The sequence below is a fragment of the Poecilia formosa genome, unplaced genomic scaffold, assembly GCF_000485575.1.
Source record: "Poecilia formosa unplaced genomic scaffold, Poecilia_formosa-5.1.2 Scaffold33, whole genome shotgun sequence".
NCBI lineage: Eukaryota > Metazoa > Chordata > Actinopteri > Cyprinodontiformes > Poeciliidae > Poecilia > Poecilia formosa.
Window position 1 is genome coordinate 109,184 of NW_006799972.1, and position 15,742 is coordinate 124,925.

Genomic DNA, 15,742 nt, shown 5'->3' on the forward strand with positions numbered 1-15,742 from the left:
TGTGAGCTGCTGAATGATGCGCTGCTGCTGGTCCACTTGCTGCAGCAGCAGGTCGCACTGCTGCTGCAGCACAGCCAGCTCCATCTGGAGGACGGACAGCTTCTGGTGCAGCGCAGCCTGCTCCACCTCAAACTGCTGGTTCCTGCTGTCACACAAACAATTTCCTCAATTTTCTCACTGATAAATAAACAGGCTTTTTATATATATATATGTGTGTGTGTGTGTAAATCTGTTCTTTTCAAAGCTATTAAACCAACCAAAGGTAAGAACTCTGATGTTTTTGTGCATCAATGCAGAAATTTGAAAAGTTCCTGTTGGAATAAAAACTATAATCTCTATAAAAACAAGAAAAGAGAAATACATATGGCCTAAGTATTTTAAGCAAAACAAAATAAAAACTAAATTTGTAAAAATAGGTATTGGCAGGTCAATATACCAAACTCAATTTCTGATTGTAATAAATTTTTTTCAGTATTTTCACTTACAAATGTCAGAATATGCAGCGCTGGAAAAAATTAAGAGACCATTTAAAATGATCAGTTTCTCTGACTTTACTCCTTCTAGGAATATGTTTGAGTAAAATGAACATTGTTCTTTTATTCTATGAACTACTGACAATATGCTAATAAATTTAGTTTTTATTAGCAGAAAATGAGAAGATGCAGAGCTTTCAGACCGCAAATGATGCAAAGAAAACAAGTTTATATTCATTTAGAAACAACAATATTAATATTTTAACTCAGGAAGAGTTAAAAAAAATCAGTGTTTGGAGGAATAACCAGGAGGTTTTCAATGCAGTGCTCTCGATCTTAATTTTTTCCAGAGCCGCATTTCCAAAAACGAGCTTTTACTTCAATCATCTCTTCTGTGAGTTGACCTGAATTCAAACATCAAACAGATACAAGCTGTAAAACACGCTCGTCAACAAGATGGCGGCCCTGGGCAAAGTGATATTACTTGAGCAAAGGAGCACAAAAAAAGAAAAAAGAAAATCCAGATTTTCTTGAAATCAAATCTTTAAAACTGAAGTTTGATTTAATCGATAAAATCTGTGCATCGTCCAGCCGCAGTCAGACCTGATTGGTGCGTCTCCAAGTCATGGAAACATGAAACGGACGTACCGCTCTCTGCTCTCCGTGTGGCTGGTCTCGTCCCTCGTGTCGAGCTGCTCCTGCAGCCTCTCTGCGCTGGTTTGCAGCTGCTGCTTCTCTGCAGTCAGACGGTTCATCTCCGACTGCAGCTTGGCGTTTTCCTCAGAGATTTCACTAAACTTTGACTCCAGCTGGAGTTTCTCCTCCTCCACCTGCTGCACTTTGCAGACCAGCTCCCTGTTCTCAGAGGTTAAAGCAGAAAGCCTCTCCTGCAGCTCAACTTTTTCCTCGCTGACTGAACTCAGAGCGACGTCCAGCTGGGCTTTCTCCTCCGAGACCCGACGGAGCGCGGACTCCGTCTGTTGCGTTTCTGCAGCCATCTGGTCGATCGTTGCCTCCGCTTCCTGCTTCTGCTCAGATAACTCTCCAACATCAGCATGGAGCTGCTGAATCTCCTTCAACAGGTCGCTCATTCTCTCCTCCAGCTCCTCCTTCCCCGCTTTTACCCGAGTGATTTCAGTTTCAGCTTGTTTCTGCTCATCCATCAGCAGCGTTAAGGAAGCCTGGAGGTCGTTTTTCTCCTCGTTTAGCTGATCCAAACGGCTCCCTTTCTCCTGAATGATCTGCCTCAGCTCCGTCTCTGCCTTTGAGTTTTCCTCAGTGATCTGACTCAGTTTGGCCTCCAAGGCCGAGACGCTCTCCTCTAGCTGCTGCCGTCTGACGGCGTCCTCCTCCAGACGGGTTATCTCGCAGCTCCGCTCCAGCAGCTCCTCCTTCGCCGTCACGTATTTTGTCTCCAGCAGAGAGTTTTGGGACTGGACCTCGTCCAAACGGGTTTCCAAGACAGAAACCTGAGTGTAGACATGGGAGAGCATTAGTTAAACATACTGTTACATCTCAATAAATCAGGACTGACGGTTAACCGGATAAAAATTAGCCCCATTCTGTAGATTTTTCATTTAAGCCTTTTGTTATAAAATATTAGAAATACATTAGAAGATACAAATATATCTTCTAAATTAAATTTCTTTTTTGAATAAGAAAGCAAACATTTTATTGCCTAAAATGCAACAACATAGCATTCCTTTAGCGTGCGGCTGACCATTTGTAGCACAAGATGCATCTGCAGCTTAAAAATACTTCAAACACCAACATTTGATTGATTGATTTTTTTTTTGCATTAACCAAATATGAATTTGATAGGAAAAGGTGATAAATATGAGAATTTGCACCAGGTGACGTTAAAAGGAGTTCTGGATGAAACATATTTACACACAAATAAAAAAAGTTTTTTGTTTTTCATCTTAAGTGCAAAATGCAGACAGTTTTTAATACAGCTTTTTCTTAATTACGGCTCTGACAATGTGGTTATTTCAACAAATGACCCTTTTGGAGTTTGTCTATGCCACTTAACGACTAACCAAGTCCAAATTAGATGACGATTATTTCAATAATCAATTGATTATGATTAATCTGATGAATTGTTTCAACCCTAAATAATTAATATGGTTATGGAAAAGTTGATTTACTTCAGTAATTCTAAAATAAGCTTTAAGAATATATTTTAAGCATGTTTTCTGATTATTACACTTCTATGCCTCACAGCTGAAAACATAATTTAACATAAAATTCAAATATTAAACAACAAAGTAAAGGGACACAAATGTTACGGCCAACAGAATCACAGAGGTGACTGCTGACTTGAAGTTGGTAGAACTGGTAGAAAAGGGTCAAACTAAGAAAAAGGAGTTTGAGGCGCAGAGCCAATTAAAGAGTTTGAGGGCGTTTCATACGGTGTGGGCCGCAGCTGAAGTCAGTCCTTCCAGAACCTGGACTACTCGCCTCTAGAAAACTTCTGAAGAGTAATAAAAACAAAACGTGAGCCAACCTGGGCTTTGCTGTCCTCCAGCATGGCCTCCAGTGACGCTATGGTTCCCTTCAGCTCCTCCACCTGACTGTCCACTGAGGTCATGGCCGACTCGTTGTCCTCCAGGTCCATCTGCAGCATCTCCAGCTGCACCTTTATTCAATAGATACATGCTTTGAAAGTAATGTTTACATTCACATTTACTAGTACTGTAAACCATTAATCTTTGATTAACCATTAATCAATCAGTCTTACGGAAGGAGTTCAACCCTCTTGACATAAGAGAAAATGGCCACTTATCAATCAATCCGTAAGATCAACTTTAGATTAACTCATTGATCGATCACTTACACACTTTTCATAATTTATTGGAACGACAAAAGAGACAAGACACATTACCGCACATCACATTACACAATACTATTTTAAAAAGTAAACATAATAAAGAACCAGGGCTTGTTTCTTTAAGCCATTCTGGATACGAAGACCTTAATAACTGACCTTGATTTTGTTCATGGCCACCGTCTTCTCCTTCAGGAGCTCGGAGGCTTTGGCCTGCTCTGCCTCTGCTTTGTCCAGCTTCTCTTTCAGACTCTTTATCGTGTTGTCTCTTTCTTCCAGGCCGCGGGACGCTGCAGACAGAGTCGCCTTCATGGTTCGGATCTCCTCCCGTCTGGAGCTGGATTCTGCTTTGGCTGCAGCTGCTGACTGCTTAATGGCTTCCAGCTGCTCTTTGAGGCTCCTCTCCTTATTGGCCAAGTCCCCAACCTCTGAGCTGTGGCTCTCAGACTCTTTCCTCAGCTTCTCGGTGAGATTATTGATCTGATCCTCCAAAGCTGTGATAAGTTTCACTTTCTCAGACCAGGTGGCCTCCAGGCCAGCTTTTATTTCATTTGCAGAGCTGAGGCACTTTTCTGAAGCTTCAAGAGATTTGTTAAGGTGAGCAAGGGACTGGTTGACCACGTCCAGTTTGTTTTTCAGGACAGGAACCTCCTCTGCTGCTTCCTGGTTTGCAGCAACCTGCTTTTCCAGACATAAGATCTGTTCCTGGAGAGCGTTTATCCTTTCAGTGTGACTGAACTGCAGGATCTGAACAAAGATGCATGATTTAGTCTCAACACCAAGACAAAAAAACTAATTTTTACTCTGTATATGGTAACAAATTGTGCTTGACGATAAATTGTCCCAGAATCATTGTGATAAACGATAATATTGTTGTGAAACCATTTTCAAATATAACGGTAGCAGCACAATAAGACATTCTCATGTTCATCCAATAAGCTTTAAATTCTGATGAACATTTAACACTGAAATTTTAAATATTCAAATTAATTAAGCAAAACAACAAATAAAATGGATACTGAAGTCTATAAATAAAATTATCCTTAAAAAAGGGATTAGTTGAAACCAAAGCACTAGATTGGAGACTTCTGTCATCCAGCTTTTGTTGGATAAATCATATAAATAGAAATTATTGAGTTTGTTTTAATTTATTATGAGATTAATTGATTTTTTTTGCGTAATCAGGCAGACTGTAATCTTAAAAACAAACCCACAAACCAGAAAGAAAGGATTATGCAGGATTTTCTTTTTACCTCTGCTTCTGTCTTCATCTCTTGAAGTCGATTTTCCAGCTCAGCCTTTTGATTTTCCACAGAGAGGATCTGAGCTTCAGCCGCTCTGAGCTGCTGCTCCGTCTCCTCGGTCCGGCTCCGCTGGACCTTCAGCTCCTCCTCCAAACGTTTCAGCTCCTCTGATTTCTCCTCGCAGGTCTTCGTCAGCTCCTCCTCCTTATCGGACATCGTCTTAATTTGTTTCTGCAGCTCGGCTCCCAGCTGCTCCTGGACCTTCAGGATCTGCTCCATGGAAGTGATCTGAAACGGGGTGAGACAAAAAGCTGGTTAAAAAGTTACTTTTATGGGTTTTAGGTGATAGACCAGGACAAAACGATGGATAAATATGTACAGGAATGAGTTTATTTTATTTGATAATAACTCCAGTTTACGTAGTTCTAACAAATACATTAAAAATTGTGTTTGAAATGAGATAAAATAAAGAAATTAATATATTTTAAGACACTATGTGGACTACAAGAATAATATTTTGTAACTTTACAAATCTAACAACGTTGGACTGAAAAATAAAAGCATATTTAGATTTAATAAAGCAATATGCTTGTAATTTCTGCTTAGAAATATCTGGTGAGATGAATGTTTTTTTCACAGAGTATAAGCTCTAAATAAAATACTTTGTGTCTGGAGAGCAGCAGCTCCTGCTGGACCTCCTCCGCCTGCAGCTTGACGCGCTCCGTCTCCTCAGCCTGCGCCGAAACGCTCTCCTCACACTGCTTCAGCAGGACGGCCTTCTGCATCACGAAGCTGGAAAACGAAACAAACCAAATGCATCTGCATGACGGATCAGCTCCAACGAGGGCTGCAGATAATAATTACCATAGCAACTGATAATTATATTGATTGTTCTGACAAAAAAATCCTGCAGATTTTTAATTTAACCACTTAAGCCTTTTTTATACAGTGTTAAAGATTCATGAAAAGGTGAAAATAAACAGATCATTTCTTTTTTTTTGGAAAATGAACATTTTCTTGCCTAAAATGCAACAATGTAGCATTCCTTTAGTGAACACTTACATATGCAGCCAAAACCTAAACTAAACAAAAAAAACTTCTAACTTGTGAAAATCTCAGTCATTTCTGCTTGATTTAACATCAATATTTCATAGGGATTAATTAAGAAAAAGGTGATCAATAAATAAAATATTATTTTTGTAAATTAGAAGCAGTTGAGGAGTTTTGAGTTGAGCATATTTTATTTACAAGGTTTGTTTTTAAATCTTAAATGTATTGATTTGGCTTCATTTCTGCTCTGTGTGTTTTGAGTTTTTATGCTCCAGTTAATTGATTGGTCACTAAATTAGTTGACGAGTGCATTAATAATCGATTCATTTCAGTAAATGCCTCAGTGAGGACAGATAATTTATTCCTCAGCATATTTAACCTCCACCTCATTATAGAAACTGCAGAGATTTATCTGTTCATCAGAATTCAAACTCATTGAGTTTCAAACGTATAAAAACTAGACGTTAAGTTTCCAGAGAGTCCGTGTCCAACCTGTCGCTCTGCGCCTCCTGCTGTGCGGCGGACTGAGCCAGGCTGTCCTTCAGCTGGCTGACCTCAGCCAGGCCCAGCTCCAGCAGCTGGTCCTTGGAGTGCAGCAGGTCGCAGGCGGCTTGGTGCTCCTCCTGCAGCTCAGAGATCGTCTTCTCAGCCAGCTCGGCTCGAGACGTCTCCCTCTGCAGTCGGGACTCCAGCTCTTTCACCTGTTTAAAGAAACGAGGAAAACGTTTCCCGTCACTTCAACGCAACAAGCTTAAAGGAAAGTCGCATCCGGTTCTCGGACCCAAAAGGTTCCTGCTGCTAAACTCTCCTCTTGCTTACAAGGTTTGTAAACTTTCCACACGGTAAAATTCAAACACTCTTCAGTCTTTTTTTTGTTTTTACTTTTCGAGCATCAACGTTAGGCCTGTCAGGATAACAAATTTTGCTGGACGATAAATTGTCCCAGAAATTATTGCGATAAACGATAATATTGTCATTTTGAGACCATTTTCAAGTATTATACTGGTAAAAATACAAGAACATGTTCTCAAAGATAAATGAACTTTAACACTGGAACTGGAAGACATTTTAAATATCCAAAACGAAACAAACAAAAATGACAGAAAAAATAATTTAAAAAAATGAATGATGAAGTAACTGACCTAAAATAAGAAAAGTTTAATTTGATTTCACTTCAGACAGCGATTAAAATATATATGTTTTTTTTTTATTAGGTGTGCAAAAATATCTGGTTTCAATTCCAAATAATGTTTTCCAAATTTGGGCTTTTAATTAAATGCTAGATTGTGTATTATTACAAAACTTTGCACAGAAATGAAGCAATTTCCGAGCCTTGAAAACGTCTCAGGGTTCATGAAGCATTTTTAGCTCGTGTCTTAACCCTGTCACTCCTAGAGGAGGACAGATTGAAGGTTTTTTCAGGAGGAACCAGAGTCTTGGCCTCACCTGACCCTGGAGCTGCGCCAGCTGCTTCCCGGCGTTCTCCAGCTCTTTGCCGTGTTTCTGTTCCGCTTCAGAGACGTGGAGCTGAAGCTGCTGGTACTGATGCTGCTTCTCCTCCAGCTCCGTGCTCCTCATGAGGAGTTCTCCCTTCAGGGCGTCGATGTGGGCGGACAGACTGGCTTTGTCTGCCTCCATGGATGAGATCTGGTCCTGCAGCATAAAACACACACACGTTTAATTTCTTCCTGAACAGCAGCAGGTTGCATATTGGTGAAACTCACCTGGAGTTTGTTGTTGGCCTCGTGCATCAGGCTCGCTTTGTCCTCCAAAGTGATAATCTTGTCGGTGAGCTCCTGCTGCACGGCCTCGGTTTGGTTGATCAAGTTCTCCTTGTTTTTCTTCCACTCCAGCAGAGCCTGGTGCTCCAGTTTCACAGCCTGGCACTCGTCCTGACTCTGACGGAGGTTTGATTTCAGCGCTTCGCTCTCCTTCTCCACCACCGTCAGAGTGTTGCTCAGCTTCTCACTCTCCTGCTTCTGCTTTTGAAGCTCAGTCTGAGATCTGCAAAGCAACAAATCTGTTATGATGAACTGAATGTCGATGAAAAACTGAAACATGATGAGCAAAACGCTTGATTAGTCAAAATATAATTTATAGTGATAGACTATCAACTGTAGAGTATAAAAAAACTAGTCCATCAGTTTCCAAAGCAGACAAGTAATTTTTAAAAATGATATTTATTATTTTTTATTAAACATGTTCTGTTTTGTCTTTGTTCTGAATGTATCCGTCTTAGTTCTTTTTGTTTTTAGTGTTTATTTTATTTCTGCTGCCATTTGTTCTTATGTTATTAGCCAAAAATGAGACTGAATTATTTATTTCAATATTTAATGTTCAAAAATTGAAAAAAAAAAAAAGGCTTAAGTGGATAAATGAAAAATCTGGAAAATACGGCAGTTTTTTTTATTTATGTCAGAATTACTAAAATAATCGGTAGTTGCAGCCCAATATTTTGATCCAACAAAACTGAAGAAGCTACAGGATCGTATTTGTCGGGACAGCGTTAATATCGAAGAGGAAGATGGCAGAAATGTTGATCTAAACAAAAAACATCTTCATCTAATGGAGCCTCATTTTGTCTTATTTTCTCCACCTGGCCGCCATTTTCCTGGACGCTAACTCAGAACTGCCCTCTAGTGTTCGCTTCGCCAAACAACACAGCCAAATTAGCACAACGCTCACTTCTTCCTTCATGCTTCTTTTTTTACATTTCTCAATTTCTGACATAGAAAACCATAATGTATCATAAGCAGAAAGGAAACGTTACGACTTCTAAGATGTTTACTTGTCACTCTGGGCCTCTGCGTCAGAAAGCGTCTTCTTCATCTGCTCCAGCTCTCTTGCTGCCGCCTGAGTCTGTTGCTCAAGTTTGGACTGGAGTCTCTTCAGCTCCTCGGCCTGTCCTTCAGATTTCGCTGAAGTACAAGAAACAAAGCCGGTGAGAAGACATGAGTAGGACACATTAACAATCGTTCCTGCTGCTTCCTACCTTTCAGATCCTCCAGCTGCCCCTGGGTCCGTTTCAGCGACTGCTCCGAGATCCTCTTCTCCTCCTCCAGCTGAGTCAGCAACCTGCTGCTGCGGTCCAGCTGGATGGTCGCACCGCTCTTCTCTTTCTGCAGCTCCTGAAGGGAAGAGGACATTTTGAAAACAGGTAACTCATCTTGCCAGAACAGAAAGTTTTATACAGGAGTTTGTGTGTACCTCCATCTTTTTGCGGAGGTCTTGCTCTTTGGTCTGCGTCGCCTGCAGGCCTTGTTCGGACCGCAGCAGCTTCTGCTTCTGCTCCTCTATTTCTCTCTCCATCTGATTCTTCTGCAAGCGCAGCTAAAGTTTCCACAAAAACATAGTGAAACAGTAGAAGTTGTATCGTTTTTGCGTCGCTCAATAAAACGCCGACGTGAGACGCTACCTTCTCCATGTCCGCTTGAAGGACATTGTGGTCTTTTTTGGCCTGTTGGACCTCCTGCGTCAGCTTGGTTCTGGTCTGGTTGAGCTGCTGATCCAAAACCTGATGGGAACTCTGAAGCTGAGCCAACTCCTACCAACCCAAAACCAAAATATAATCTGAATAATAAGTCAGAATTTAATGTTCTTCCCAGAGATTATGCACTTTTCCCACAGTAACATTCAGGAACCTTTCAAGGATTTTCAAGGTGAGTTTTCAAACTTTTCCATCACCAAACTTTGGAGATTAAAAATAACACAAATGAAATAAAAAACACAGTTTCACTCTTATATATTTTATTACTATTAATAATATCTTGTGATAGTATCCTACATTCTACCTAAAATGTAACATTTTATGTTTTGAAATATTTCAAACTCTTATAAATCTGACTAATCCGAGAACAAAACACTAATTTAACGAAAAAAATACACAAATTTCAATAATGTTAGCGTTTAAAATATAAGATCAATAGGAATAATAAATTTTTAATATTGAAACAATGCAGTTAAATTGAATTGGATTAAAATTAAATCTTTAAACAAAATATAGAGTTACAAAAAAATCTCAGATTTTCTTGCCAAGTTTTTTGTGATTTAGCAAAAATCTCTAATTGTGGTAATTATAACCGACCTAAACAAGAACAATTTAGTCTGATTTAACTTCAAACTGTGAGAAAAAAAATGTGTGTCTTTTTATTAGGTGCATGAAAACATCTGGGTTTAACTGTAAATATTGTTTTCCATATTTAGGCTTTTAATCAAACGCTAGATTGAATTTTATTACAAAACTGAGCAGCTTGAATATCAACGACTTTCAAGGATTTTATGCAGAAATCAAGAACTGATTGAAACTCAAGCATTTTCCAGGACTTACCCTGCATCTTAAAAACAACAAGACAACGTTGCGTTATTTTACCTTCTGGCTGTTTCTCTCTTGGTCTTTGAGTTTCTGCTCCAGAGCTCGCCTGCAGCTCTCAGCGTTGTGCCTCTGGCAGCTCATCTCCTCAGAGACCTGCTTCAGCTTCTGCTCCACCAGGGAACACTAACAACAGAGATCGTTTAGCTCTTCTATTCCAGGAGATGACGTCACCAAACAGAAACGGACCCCTGGTACCTTTGCCTGCAGCTGCTGGTGGCGGTCTGCAGCCTGGCTCAGCTCGTGGCCGGCCTTGGCCAGCTCTCTGTCCCGCTCCGCCAGCTCTTTGCGGGTTTGGTTCAAGTGAGTTTGAAGTTCCTGCAACTTTGACGCTTGGTTACGAATTTCCTTTTCCTGAGCGGCCAGATTCCTCTCCAGCTCTGACACACGTCCACGCAGCTCTGATCGTGAAAAAAAAAAAAAAGAGGCAGGTTTACAGGGAATATCTCACTCACCACATCAGAAACTAATTAACTATGAAATCCATGAAAGTCCACCTTGGTTGAGGCTCTTCAGCTGCTCCGTCTGTTGGGACGATCCACCGGGACTCTGGACGGTTCTGGACGAACTCATCCGCTGGCTGGGTTTGATCGGCGTTTCCTCCTGGGTGGCCCACAGAGAAGCACCGCGCCTCTTTAGCGGCGTCTCCATCACATCCTGGCCCCGCAGGCTGTGGACCTGATCCTGTTGTTGCCATGGGAATATGGATGACCCAGCTTGGCGGGCGGCGATGTCCTTATGGCTGACGGATGACTGATTCAGCAACTGAAGGAGGACGGACACGATGAAGGTGACCTGTTGTGGCTCCTTAAATAGATCTACATGTTCGTTACATTTTTTACACAAACATTAGATCTTAGTTTTGGTCAGTTCTGTCCATTTGGATCTCCTTTCAGAATAAGCCGTTTTAGGGAGTCTTGTCACTTTAAATCCCAGTAAGCTGCTGCTGGCCACAATCCCAGCTCAACATTTACACATGAATATGGCTGCAAACAGATGCACAATTATACAACTATACATCTTTGAAAAGCAGAAGTGGAGCCTCCTGCACAACCAACATGAATGTAGTAAGTGATTTCTGGCTGGTAAGTATTTGACAAAACACTTCTCTTTTCCAGCAGCCATTGTACAGCGAATACAGCAGTAAAACCAACTGACCAAACATGCTGGAGTCCTACTTGAGTTGCTAGGTGATGGGCTGGACTCTGCGATAGTTGCTAAGAAACAACACAGTGCCCGTAGAATGTGACTTAATAATCAGGAGGATTTTAAAATGGCTCATTTTCTAAACACCAAAAAACATTAACATATAGCTAAAAATGACTTTTTAAGTGTCAGGGTTGTTTTTAGAAGGAGTTAAGTCCCAAATGGAAATACAAAAAAATGCAAAATGTGAATTTTGCTTAACAGGTCCACATAAAAACTACAATTAAAGAAATCAGACATGAAAAGTAAAACTCACCTTGACCTGCAACATTTTGAGCTCACTTTCCAACTTTCTTCTTTCTTCCACTTCATGGTTGTACTTTTCCTGAAGTTCCTCCAGTTTGCCGTCTACAAAGACACACGAGTGAGACCTGCAAACATGACCGCTCAGACGAAACACAAAGCCCCTGCAAACCAGGATACCTTGCTGTCTGTGTGCAGCGACAGGCGCTGGCGTAGCAAAAGTCTTCTGTGGAGTGCTGAACGTCTGCAGGTCGGAGGAAGAGGTGGACAGCGAGGAAGATCCAGCAGGCTGAGTGCGATCGAGCTCAGTTTTGTACCTGAAGGAAAATACACACGTTAGCAAAAACAAAAAAAAAACAATAATGGTCCTAATGAGATAACAGGAACCAAAAACAAACCCACTTCTTGAGTTCTTGCTCCAGACGATCGATGGTCTTTTTGCAGGAGTTAAGTTGACCCTCCAGGTAGCTCACCTGAGTCCAGGGGGACAAACCAGTTAGAACCACACATTTTTACCATTTTCAACCACAAACGTCAATGTATTTTATTAAGATTTTACATGTTAAACACAAACTGTGACTTTTTTTTTTGTAACAATAAATACAGTACAACCTCTCAGCAGACCCTACATTTCCTTGGTTTTTGTGAGAAACGGACCTGCTGCTCTTTGACTCCGAGGTCATGAACGACCTTCTGACGAGTTTTCTCCAAAGCGTCACATGACTCAATCATCGACTGGTTTTCTCTTTTCAAAGCTGAGATCTCGGTGCGTTCGCTGTCCACCTGAAGAGCCGAGTGTTCAAGTTACTCACACAAACGTGTCAACGTCACAAACCCGCCCGGCTGCTGCGAGTGAAAACTGACCTTCTGCTTCTGTTTCTGCAGGGCAGCTTCCAGAGAGTCCAGCTGAAACTGCTTCTGTGTCCGTTCCTTCTTCAGCTTGTCCAGTTGGGCCTCCATCTCCTGGATCTTCTGCAGGGCTTTCCCTGGAAGTCCATCCTTCCACTCCTCCACCGCCCAGCTCATGGTCTAAAACCTCAACCACAGACACAATCATTTATCACACGTAAGAGACGGAACAAAGCAGCTGGATGAACCAATGAAACTGGCTTTGGTTTTATCTTTAAATTCTGATTTAACCCACCAGAACACAATTTCAACGTTCTAGAAAACTACTTGTTAATTTCATCCCCAAGTGTAGTCAGTTCCACCTCAAACGGCCATCAGGTGACATTCAAGACCAAAAACCAAAGAGGTCACAGCCCTCTGGGTCTTAACTCACCAGTTCTCCCAGCTAAAGGGAAACGGACCCAAAACAAGACAACAAAAAACTAAAAATTATAAATCATTTCTTTTTAGGCTTGTTTTCTGCTTTAGTTGACTGTAATACACAGACTTCTAATTTATGCTACTGTTTGATACGTATTTATAGGCTTTGTGCCATGTTCTTGTATTGGATATAATGTGTTTTAATTTGCCTTTTCAGAACATCAGTGCTCAATGAACAAAATTAAATTAGTGTTTGAATTTATGCTGTCCTGGCTAACACCGTTTAATCGCATAATAAATTAAAATGAGCTCAATTATTTTCATTCTGATTAATATCTACTGAAGGGCAATTTTGTTTAGAGAGACATCATAATCCATTTTATATATGATTTTGGTTTTATTTTCATCTCATTTATTATATTTGGTTGTTGTGTTTTATTTTGGATATTTAAAATGTTTCATTTAAGTGCTCTCTACAAAATTAAAGGGCAAGTTTGTGTTATTATGCCATTATTTATACATTACATGAAAATAGTCACAAAACAAAATCGTTTATCGCAACAAATACTGGGACAATTTACCGTCCAGAAAAATGCGTCATTGTGACAAAGATATGAGTTACAAAGGTTTAGTGGCATATCATAGATCCAACCTGATCTACCTGGAAAATCTCTTATCAATTTTTATATAAAACATTTGGGAAATATTGTTACATCATATCAGGTTTTAAAGTTTAAAAATCCCATGTGGCTCTCTTGTCAAAATAACCAAGAGTTCCTTTAAATAACTTAGAATATTTAAAATTTTCTGTATTGCACATCATGAAAACATTAATGTGTATTTTAGTAGAGCTGAACATTAAAAACAACCAACTGAGCTAATTTGACAAAGTTCTTAAGATCCTCATTATTCAAATAATGAAAAGTATTTCAAACAGGATTTTTGGCAAATTAAGGAAAACATGCAGCTGCGACGCCTCTGCTAAAAATTGCGATGATGATGGTGGTGATCGTACAGCGCCTTCATCTCTGTGAACTTTACATCTGAGCCACTAAAAAATGTCCGTCAGGCGTGATCATTAAGGTTAGACTCAATCCAACTGCCAAATATATTATTGATACGCACAACCTGAATGAAAAACATTTAAAAAGAAACTAGTCTTACCAATTGGGCCACAGCTAACAATTACTTTAGTAATAAATTATTCTACTGAATTTTCAGACAATTCAGAGAACAAATTGGCACATTCTGAAGATTTTTCATTTAACCACCTGAGCCTTTTAGACACTGAACGAGATTAAGAAAAACAAATAATTCAATTCAATTTTATTGCCTAAAATGAAATAACACAACTTTCCTTTAATGAATTTCCACCAAGTTAAGCTAAAACTGACAGTTTTGAGGAAAACATATTTCCAGAAAATTGTGTTTTTAGTCTAAAATATTAGATTTTGTACAGTTTTGGCCTAATTACTGCTCCGAATAATTTGTTTTTTTTTCTTCAGTTCATTGCCTTTTTTGAGTCTGTAGACTCCTGTTAACGATTAATCAATTAGTAAATTAGTTGACGATAATTTTACAAATCTATTCATCACCATTAAGTCTCAGCCATACTTATCAAATATGACATCCAAGTAATCATTTGTCACAATGCACACATTGGCTTTGCTTCTTTAAATGTTTGGTTCCTTAAATAAACAACTTTTCCCTTTGGGTTCACTACAAACAGAGACCCCAGATAGTGTGATATCCAGCTACTGAAAAAAAACATTTTTCTTTGAAAATATATTTGAATACTGCAATATTTATAAGCAAAAAATGAGTCTGAGTTTGTATGGTTTAATAACTTATTTTAAATCAAATGTTTTTGTTTTGATCGTATCACAGCATGCAGAATTTGTGGAAAAGCTTATTAAAACTGATTATATTTGAATAAAACAACAATAGAAGAGGCTATAAAATTTTTCTTTTTGTTTAAATTATATGCTCGCAACCTATAGATATGTAATGTGTAATCAGTACGTCTGTTTGTACAGCAATGAGGTCGGTAATAAGTTAGCAGAATTAGCACCATTAATCGACGTCAGTGCAAAAATAAATAAATGAAAAATACAAAGACGAATAAAAAATATTTTTGAAGAATTCTGGGCCAACAAGCACACATCTGAAACATGCGTGAAAACACCGCTAGACGTAAAGAAAAGCATTAAAAACGTTCAGCTACAGTTTCCATTGTAGTTTATCGTTAGGTTGATCGTGTTGAATTGTTTCAACGAAAATATAAAACCTAACTTAAACTTAGATCTTGACCGATCCACAGCTTGAAGATTGGCAGCTCTATTAAATACCGACTCATATTGTCAAAATAACTTCAGAGATGATTTTAACATATGAAGATATAAAGCATAAGCTTGCCTACACTTACTTTGGGCGCGACGCTTCTTGCTCGACTTTAGAAAATTCAAACTGTAGTAGAGGAAGCGTTCGTTCCCTTAGCTACACGTCTATTGGTCCAATCAAACTGACGCCACGACTTATACCGCACCTGATTGGCTGACTTGTTACTGTTTCCACAGTGCCCCCTTGTGGTGTCAGCATGTCAATACACACGACAGACAGAAACGTCCCATCTGTATTAACAGAAATAAAGCAGCTTGGTATCATCATGACCCAGTCAAACTCCAAATTTATCTCGATAAATTAGAATATCCTCATAAGTGAGAAATATATTAGCAATAGATTGATCATATGGATGCTAACATTATGGATGTTTACATATGGATGATTCCAGAATTGCACCGGTCATGGTGACAGCATGTTGGGAGTTATGTTAGTTCTGATTTGTTTTTTGTAGACTTTTGTTCATATTTTTGTTTGGAGAATTTTTCCCTCTGGTTTTGAAAGTTGTGTTTTTTCCTACAGTCATCATGTGATACCTTAAAAACAAGGTGTTGTTTTTACAACTGGGAGCAGCTTATTAGCATCTCATCATAATCAACTAGGATTATACTACGTCTTTTCTTTTTGTTTTTCCAAAAAAATAACCTTCACAAGCAATAAT

General features: G+C 39.4%; 1 protein-coding gene across 1 annotated transcript in view; it reads right to left on the reverse strand.

The window, feature by feature from the left end:
- cenpf (centromere protein F) overlaps window positions 1–12,733 on the reverse strand; it is a 33,550-nt gene extending 20,817 nt beyond the window's left edge. Inside the window, exons 1-21 of the mRNA XM_016670350.1 lie at window positions 12,277–12,733; window positions 12,070–12,195; window positions 11,815–11,885; window positions 11,593–11,729; window positions 11,426–11,517; window positions 10,461–10,728; window positions 10,162–10,364; window positions 9,964–10,089; window positions 9,010–9,138; window positions 8,802–8,924; window positions 8,587–8,722; window positions 8,383–8,512; window positions 7,319–7,598; window positions 7,041–7,247; window positions 6,087–6,295; window positions 5,207–5,336; window positions 4,554–4,832; window positions 3,460–4,047; window positions 2,980–3,111; window positions 1,122–1,942; window positions 3–142 (exon numbers count right to left, since the gene is read on the reverse strand). Coding sequence (XP_016525836.1) covers window positions 3–142; window positions 1,122–1,942; window positions 2,980–3,111; window positions 3,460–4,047; window positions 4,554–4,832; window positions 5,207–5,336; window positions 6,087–6,295; window positions 7,041–7,247; window positions 7,319–7,598; window positions 8,383–8,512; window positions 8,587–8,722; window positions 8,802–8,924; window positions 9,010–9,138; window positions 9,964–10,089; window positions 10,162–10,364; window positions 10,461–10,728; window positions 11,426–11,517; window positions 11,593–11,729; window positions 11,815–11,885; window positions 12,070–12,195; window positions 12,277–12,438 — 4,489 coding nt within the window. The 5' untranslated portion in view covers window positions 12,439–12,733. The remainder of the gene's footprint in view (window positions 1–2; window positions 143–1,121; window positions 1,943–2,979; window positions 3,112–3,459; window positions 4,048–4,553; window positions 4,833–5,206; window positions 5,337–6,086; window positions 6,296–7,040; window positions 7,248–7,318; window positions 7,599–8,382; window positions 8,513–8,586; window positions 8,723–8,801; window positions 8,925–9,009; window positions 9,139–9,963; window positions 10,090–10,161; window positions 10,365–10,460; window positions 10,729–11,425; window positions 11,518–11,592; window positions 11,730–11,814; window positions 11,886–12,069; window positions 12,196–12,276) is intronic.
- Window positions 12,734–15,742: the final 3,009 nt, after the last annotated feature.